Raw genomic sequence first — 8,814 nt, 5'->3', positions numbered from 1 at the left:
GCAGGTTCTTTACCACTAGCGCCACCTGGGAAGCTCTGTATACATACACACACACACACACACACACACACACACACACACACACACACACACATATGCAGCATCTCACAGCTAGCGCATGCTGGGGGCCAGGATTCAAATCCAGTTCAAACTCTGAAATTGGTTCTCTCCGCCCCTACAGTCAGCAGTCTACTGTAATGTCTGGATGATTTGGGAAGAAGACAAAAGCAGCTGGACCTCTACAGCCTAGTTTAAGCTGCTTGTGGGCCACAGAACTTGGTTCAAAGCCCTCTAAATTATTCTCCTAATTTGAATAATAGCTACTATAGGGAAATTTGTAGAAAACTCTGCACAATCTATAGCATACTCCTCCACGTTTTCTGATTCTGATTCTCTTGGAAATACCTGATAACTCTGAAAACTATAGATAACTGTTAGCAATGCAGTATAATTTTTGTCTACACACATGTTAATTCTGACCAGGAAAGAATGACTGACTTCCTCTCGCACTTTGGAAGATGTCCATTTGGCTTCCATTTGCACAGTTCATTCCAATACTCCTGATCTACATACAGGTCTCTTTTTTCTGGACTTTTCTTAGAACTGCACCATTAATGAATTAAATAAAATCTCATTAATGAGTTCAATAAAATCTTTCACATGAGTCTATTTTATTTTCATGGGAGAGTCATTATTTCACCTTTCTCTGAAAATAATCTTTTAACAGTTTTGCAAATCTTTGTCAAGATGTCCAGCAGATTTTGCTTAACAGAGGTGAAGATCATCGTGGGAGTACTGTACCCAGTGTGTTCCTTCTTGGCCCCCCTGAGATGGTGTTCTAGGCACCGTTTACATTTTCCTCTCTACTAGTTTAGTTTTTGGTTTTCATTTTTGTCCTTCCACAGCCACCAATCATTGGTGGCAGCAATGCTTGAGAATTTTGGTTTCATTATCTCACCACTTGGTGATTTCTTTAATGGATTAGTGGTTTACAGAGATCTATTCTCTGTTGGTAAGAGACAACAGAAAACCTACTTGGCTAGTATTTTTTGCTCATCTTAAGGCTCAAATCAGTGTGGAACTTTATGGCCAGTTGGAAGGAAAAGGGTTCTTTAATCTCTGGACAGGTGAGTTTAGTTTTGTATCTCTGACCCTAAGACTTAGCACAGTGTCTGTGCCAGTCATTCATTACTGTCTCTCAAGTCCACGTCTACCCGTTTTGGTCTTGCTTTGTGAGTCTGGAGCTGGACCCTTTAAACATTTCTCCTTGGGTGGCTGGCTTTGTTGGCAGAGGGCACTGGAGGGGCGCTACCTGTTCATCACAGGAGGGAGGGGCTTCCCTTCTGGTCCCCTGTGCCCTCTGGCAAGTGTCTTGAGCGCCACTGGGATGCAGGCTGCTGTCCTGCTGCAGGGCACACTCTCCAAGGAGATCTGAAGCAGCTTTTCTTGAGGGCAAGGGGACTTCGTGAGCCTTAACTTTCTTCCTCATTCACTCTTTCAGCCTAGGGGTAGTAGCTGCTTTCTGCATTTGCTGCTTCTGGATCTCTTATTAGAATCCTCTTTCAAAGCTTTTAGTAGTGAACTTAGTTAAATACCTCTTACTGAGTAGTTTTTTAGTATTAAATTACTGACATGGTTTCCCTTTTCTGACGGGACTCTGACTTAACAGTGCCTGATACTATGTAAGTAAGTGTGGAATAAATGTTTGTTGAAGGATGAGGGAGAACAATATCACTTAGATGAGAGTTTATAATTCTGAGAATTTTGAGGCATCCTACACATCTATAAACTTTGAGGACATTTCTGTTTGAGTCTCTTTCTGTTAGAAGACTAAAGTTTTACAACTGTTGTACATTTTTTTTCATTAACTGTGGTGTATTTCTCGTACTAAGTATCATATTATAGGATTTTTTTACCCCCCAAAATTATACATGGAATTTTTTTGTTCTAAAGGAGTTCATTTTTCCCCCCAAGAATTTCATCTTCAAAAATAAGAGGTGGTGGGGCTTCCCTGGCAGTCTGGTGTTTAAGATACTGCACTTCCACTGCAGGGGGCATGGGTTTGATACCTGGTCAGGGAACTAATTCTTTTTGGTAATTACCCATAATGTTTCGCATAACAAAAATAATAAACCTGCTTGTTGTTGTTGCTTAGTCGCTCAGTCGTGCCCGACTCCTTGCGACCCCATGCTGCAGGCAGCGTGGCCAAAAATATGAAGGAAAAAAAAAGAGGTGGCAGTGGAGAGAATAAGGCTACTCTTAATGGCACGCCACATATTCCTAACTCCATATTTATAAGGAGGCTGACCCTTACCATTTTCCAGTCTTGGGGTTGGCTGTCTCCGGGGGAATAGACGTCAACTTTGCATACTCCATTTTGGCTTTGTAACCAGTCAACCCTATCCGACATCTGGAAGTAGAAAAAAGGAGAAGGATCATCAAAAGGGCTAGTTTCATGGAAGTGAGGAGTAGTAAGACAAATGACTGAGATGAGGAAAACAGGAGTGATGCTCTCCACAGACATCTGTCCTGAGAGTTACTTCAGACCCACTTAACTCTGGACCTCGGCATTCTCAGCTCCAAACCACAGAAAGATTTCCTTAGAACATGTGTCTCTAGTGCAAGACCAGAGGCTGGTGTCTTCTCAGTTCAGTTCAGTTCAGTCGCTCAGTCGTGTGTGACTCTTTGCGACCCCATGAATCGCAGCATGCCAGGCCTCCCTGTCCATCACCAACTCCCAGAGTTCACTCAGACTCACGTCCATTGAGTCAGTGATGCCATCCAGCCATCTCATCCTCTGTCGTCCCTTTCTCCTCCTGCCCCCAATCCCTCCCAGCATCAGCCTCTTCTTCAATGAGTCAACTCTTCGCATGAGGTGGCCAAAGTATTGGAGTTTCAGCTTTAGCATCATTCCTTCCAAAGAAATCCCAGGGCTGATCTCCTTCAGAATGGACTGGGTGGATCTCCTTGCAGTCCAAGGGACTCTCAAGAGTTTTCTCCAACACCACAGTTCAAAATCATCAATTCTTCAGCACTCAGCTTTCTTCACAGTCCAACTCTCACATCCATACATGACCACTGGAAAAACCATAGCCTTGACTAGACAGACCTTTGTTGGCAAACTAATGTCTCTGCTTTTGAATATGTTATCTAGGTTGTTCATAACTTTTCTTCCAAGGAGTAAGCCTCTTTTAATTTCATGGCTGCAGTCACCATCTGCAGTGATTTTGGAGCCCACAAAAATAAAGTCTGATACTGTTTCCACTGTTTCCCCATCTATTTCCCATGAAGCGATGTCTTCTAGAGGTGCTTAGTACGGTTTGCTCATGAACGAACCTGAGCATATTCTGTGTCCTAGCTTGACCACCCTTTCACATCTTGGATTTTCAGTATATGCTCGAAGCTCAACTTGATCAAAATAGAATTAACTGACTTTTCCCTCTCTGTTCTTGCCCCACCAACTTTTCTAAGTAATGCAGGCTTTGTCGTAATTGATTTCTAGAGGACTAACTTACTTATATTAGCAATAAGTGTAGGATGGCTTCCTTAAGAATAATCCCTCTTCCAGTTAGTCAAAAGTCCTGGGAAATTCTCAGCCTCCATGGTTCCACCAAACTTCTGAATGGCAAGAGAAAGGAGATGTCTTATGCACCATCCAAAGGGCCTTGGAGGTAGTGATGTCCTGGCTGATGTTGGTTTTTTCATAACCCTCCCAACTCTTTGCTCTATTTCTTAATTTCTGTCATGGCACCACCATGTACCTGGTCTTCCAGAAAGCTGATCTTTATTTTACATGTATTCTTCCATCCCAAGCCTTCCTCTAGCTACTGTTTCTCTTTTTTCTTATTGGTAGTCATTTTTCTTGAAATAATTGCTTATGCTTACTGCTTTTACTACTTCATCTCACCAGTGAGCACCAACTCCTAATCCATGGGGGATTAGACTGTGGGCTTAGTCTCATCGACTTTCTGCAACACTGCATCTTATCTGATAGTTCTTGGAAATGTGACTAATTATCATACTTGCCCACCGATAACCTACAAGTATGAAAAGCTTCTCTTTGCCCTCTTTTGTCAAGTCAGAATTCCATTATCAGGCTTGCTCACCGAAGTTTCCTTTTTTTTGCTATAAGTGTTGCTTAGGCCTATATTTCTCGATAAACAAGGAGGAATGAGATGGCCAATTTTTTCTCCTCAGTGCCCCCAAAACATCTTTGTGAATAGATACACATATTTATATCTTGTTTTTAACAAATACATTGGCTTAAAATTCTGTCAAAATAAAGTCCAAAAGCGCTTGAAATAAATGGAACATTATTTGTGATTGAATGTCTGGTTAATTGGAAATATTTGTTTTAAAGGACTTTAGGTTTTATTTGTGGAGGGTAGACATCTCCCCCACAAACAAAACCAACACAACGCAAACACAGATTATACACAATTTAAACTTATTTATATGTGGGTTTCCAGGTGGCTCAGTGGTAAAAAAAAAAAAAAAAATCCGGTTTAATTCCTGGATTGGGAAGATCCTCTGGGGAAGGAAATGGCCACCCACTCTAGTATTTTTGCCTGAGAAATTCCATGGACGGAGGAGCCTGGTGGGCTACAGTCCATGGGGTGGCAAAGAGTTGCACACGACTGAGTGACTGAACAATGACAATAAGTGGGTTTATTATTTTTGTTGCACAAAACATTATGGGTAATTATTAAAAAGAAAATATAAGATCTTTCCAGAGAAGGCAATGGCACCCCACTCCAGTACTCTTGCCTGGAAAATCCCATGGGCAGAGGAGCCTGGTAGGCTGCAGTCCATGGGGTCGCTAGGAGTCGGACACGACTGAGCAACTTCACTTTTTACTTTTCACTTTCATGCACTGGAGAAGGAAATGGCAATCCACTCCAGTGTTCTTGGCTGGAGAATCCCAGGGACGGGGGAGCCTGATGAGCGTCTATGGAGTCGCACAGAGTAGGACACGACTGAAGCGACTTAGCAGCAGCAGCATAAGATCTTTTAAGAGCTACCTATTCATGCTCCCAAAAGGATGTGCAGTTGTTTTTATCCCCCAATCACTAACTTAGGTCACTGATCTGGGGAAAGAGCTTTCACTCTTCCTAATACTGTGATACAATAGATTCCTTGAACAAGCCATGGGTTTTACATTGTGATTAGACCTTAGAAGGATCTTGCTTAAAAACCCTGAATCAACTATTTTAAAATACCGAATCTGAGAGACTAATCCTCAGAGAACCTTATTTCACTGGTTTTAGGGTTTGGAAACAAGTGGATAAAACTTTCTTTTTTCTTTTTAATATTTATTTGACTGCACCAGGTCTTGGGCTTCCCAGGTAACTCAGTGGTAAAGAATCTCCTTGCCAATGTAGGAGCAGAAGGAGACAGTGGGTTTGATCCCTGGGTTTGGAAGATCTCCTGGAGGAGAGAATGGCAACCCACTACAGTATTCTTGCCTGGAGAATCCCATGGACAGAGGATCCTAGAGGGATGCAGTCCATGGGGTCGCAAAGAGTCAGACACGACTGAGGCGACTGAGTATGCACACACACACCGGATCTTAGTTGCAGCGTGGGATCTAGTTCCCTGGCCAGGGATTAAACCCAGGCCTCCTGCATTGGGAGCCCAGAATCTTGCCACTGAACCACGAGGAAGTCACAGCATTGAATTTCTTAAAAACTCCTTGGGTGATTCTAACAGACACCTAGAATTGAAAATCCCTGGGCTTATATGGAGAGATCCTCTCTGCAACAGACTCGCCAGCTCCAGAAAGACAATTGTTTATTCTTTGAAACATTTTTTTCTGAGATTTTGTAAGCTTCTTGGTACCTTATTTTAATGTTTTTTTAAACCCCTAACAATGAAGTTTTTACTGTCTATGAAGTTAAACCTTGTTTTGTCTCTCAGCAGCTCATTGTTTTATGTAAATATTCATATGCTTGAATCATCACCATGAATAAAGAAATGGAAGGCACTGTTCCTTGGCCAAAAAAAAAAAAAAAAAAAGACATAGAAACAGGTTGCCTAGACTGTTGACAGTGCGAGTCTCTTAATCTCTGATTTACATTTCATCTTAATGCATGACTTCTAATGGAACATGATGATGTCAATAGGATCTACTGATTTATTTAGGCTACATGCTCAGTTGCTCAGTCGTGTCTGACTCTTTGCAACGCCATGGACTTCAGCCCACCAGGCTTCTCTGTCCATGGGATTTCCCAGGCAAGAACATTGGAGTGGATTGCCATGCCCTCCTCCAGGGGATCTTCCTGACCCAAGGATCGAACCCGCATCTCTTGTGTCTCCTGCATTGGCAGGCGGATTCTTTACCACTAGTGCCACCTGGAAAGCCCTATTTAGGCTATACTGGAGAAGGCAATGGCACCCCACTCCAGTACTCTTGCCTGGAAAATCCATGGACAGAGGAGCCTGGTAGGCTGCAGTCCATGGAGTCGCTAAGAGTCGGACACGACTGAGCGACTTCACTTTCACTTTTCACTTTCCTGCATTGGAGAAGGAAATGGCAACCCACTCCAGTGTTCTTGCCTGGAAAATCCCAGGGGCGGGGAAGTCTGGTGGGCTGCCGTCTATGGGGTCGTACAGAGTGGGACACAACTGAAGCGACTTAGCAGCAGCAGCAGCACAATTAAAAAGCAGGGATGAAAACGAAGAACAGAAAGTACGGAAGTTGTGTGGTCACTTACTCTTACTGAGGACAGGTTCTGAGATATGAGGAAAGCTCTGGATTAATTTCTTGTTGTCTTCACTATTCCTAAGTTTACCCACTCCTTCCATGAAATATAAGGAATCTGCAATGGAAAGACACAAATAAAAATGACTAATATTACCTCCGAACTTTATTGCTCTCATTACCAAATGATTTTGACCTATTATTTTTCACATATGATACACAAATGATGAGCACAAAATGATATTCACATTCAAAGTACAGATATCATTTTTGCTGTCTCGTGGTTCCTACATGACAATGACCGAGTCATTTCCTAGGCAGGTTGATAAGAAGTCCAGGGGTCCCCAAGGAGAGAGAGGTCTGGAATTCTCAATGAGGAAGAAAGGACAAACTTTTTTCCCCCTCTACATGCCTTAGGATTATATAACAATAATGTATCCTGCTTGAGGACAGTCTCTGGGAAAAACCTTCTGGCTAATCCTGTTATCTTAAAATGTAAATTATGGGAGTATGTCTAGTGAGGTCTTTACCACCTCCAGACATTCTTTTGACTCACTATAATAACAATTGGAGAGTATATAACTCCACTGCTAACACTAACAAGGGGGTACTCTTTCTGCCCCTTCTGATGTCTATGTCAGAAGCTCTCTCTATCCCTTTTATACTTTAATAAAACTCTATTGGACAAGAGCTCTGAGTGATCAAGCCTCGTCTCTGGTCCCAGATTGAATTCTTCTCCTCTGGAGGCCAAAAATCCAGGCATCTTTTCATGGTTCAGCAATAACCTTTCAACAACAAGGGTTTTATCATCTGACCAATTGTTTCTGAAATGACTATCATTATTCTCCACTTTCCAATCATTGGCAGACAGACTTATTTAACAACAAGGACACTGAAAGGTTTTAGCCTAATTTCAAACTTGGCTTGAACAGGAAGTCAGAATTCAGTAGCTAGAATGGAGAGTAAGTGCCCTGAGTTTGTGGATCTCAAAACACTTCGTAAGTTCTCCTCTGAGGATTCAGGAGAAATGAGTCCTTTTGTGACAAAGCGAATTCACAGTTAATGTCAAAACCAGCTTCCAGATCAATTATCTTCCTTACAATTATCTGCTGAATGAATATATATGAATACCGCCTATTGCTAATTCTGGATAGCTCAATTTTTCTTTCTTTCTTAAACTTGAGAATCTGAGAAAAAAGAAATGACTTGCTCAAGTTTGATAGGGTGGTAAGGCTTTCACAAAGCTTGACTCCTTTTGAGAATATGCTCACCCCAGAGACTTGCCAAAGGTATAAATATTTATCCAATAATTTATTAGAGGATCTTCTATCCGCTGGATCATGGAAAAAGCAAGAGAGTTCCAGAAAAACATCTATTTCTGCTTTATTGACTATGCCAAAGCCTTTGACTGTGTGGATCACAATTAACTGTGGAAAATTCTGAAAGAGATGGGAATACCAGACCACCTGATCTGCCTCTTGAGAAATTTGTATGCAGGTCAGGAAGCAACAGTTAGAACTGGACATGGAACAACAGACTGGTTCCAAATAGGAAAAGGAGTTCGTCAAGGCTGTATATTGTCACCCTGTTTATTTAACTTATATGCAGAGTACATCATGAGAAATGCTGGACTGGGAGAAACACAAGTTGGAATCAAGATTGCCAGGAGAAATATCAATAACCTCAGATATGCAGATGACACCACCCTTATGGCAGAAAGTGAAGAGGAACTCAAAAGCCTCTTGATGAAAGTAAAAGGGGAGAGTGAAAAAGTTGGCTTAAAGCTCAACATTCAGAAAACGAAGATCATGGCATCTGGTCCCATCACTTCATGGGAAATAGATGGGGAAACAGTGAAAACAGTTTCAGAGTTTATTTTTCTGGGCTCCAAAATCACTGCAGATGGTGACTGCAGCCATGAAATTAAAAGACGCTTACTCCTTGGAAGGAAAGTTATGACCAACCTAGATAGCATATTCAAAAGCAGAGACATTACTTTGCCAACAAAGGTTCATCTAGTCAAGGCTATGGTTTTTCCTGTGGTCATGTATGGATGTGAGAGTTGGACTGTGAAGAAGGCTGAGTGCTGAAGAATTGATGCTTTTGAACTGTGG

General features: G+C 41.9%; 1 protein-coding gene across 1 annotated transcript in view; it reads right to left on the bottom strand.

Annotated features, from left to right (window-relative positions):
- AKAP3 (A kinase (PRKA) anchor protein 3) overlaps positions 1-8,814 on the bottom strand; it is a 24,454-nt gene that overhangs the window by 13,348 nt on the left and 2,292 nt on the right. Inside the window, exons 2-3 of the mRNA XM_010844989.1 lie at positions 6,714-6,818; positions 2,315-2,410 (exon numbers count right to left, since the gene is read on the bottom strand). Of these exons, the coding sequence (XP_010843291.1) occupies positions 2,315-2,410 (96 nt within the window). The 5' untranslated portion in view covers positions 6,714-6,818. The remainder of the gene's footprint in view (positions 1-2,314; positions 2,411-6,713; positions 6,819-8,814) is intronic.

Source organism: Bison bison, unplaced genomic scaffold (genome assembly GCF_000754665.1).
Source record: "Bison bison bison isolate TAMUID 2011002044 unplaced genomic scaffold, Bison_UMD1.0 scf7180017864213, whole genome shotgun sequence".
In the NCBI taxonomy this organism is placed as follows: domain Eukaryota; kingdom Metazoa; phylum Chordata; class Mammalia; order Artiodactyla; family Bovidae; genus Bison; species Bison bison.
Note: the sequence above shows the minus strand (reverse complement) of the source record. Positions and strands in the feature narration are given on the sequence as shown.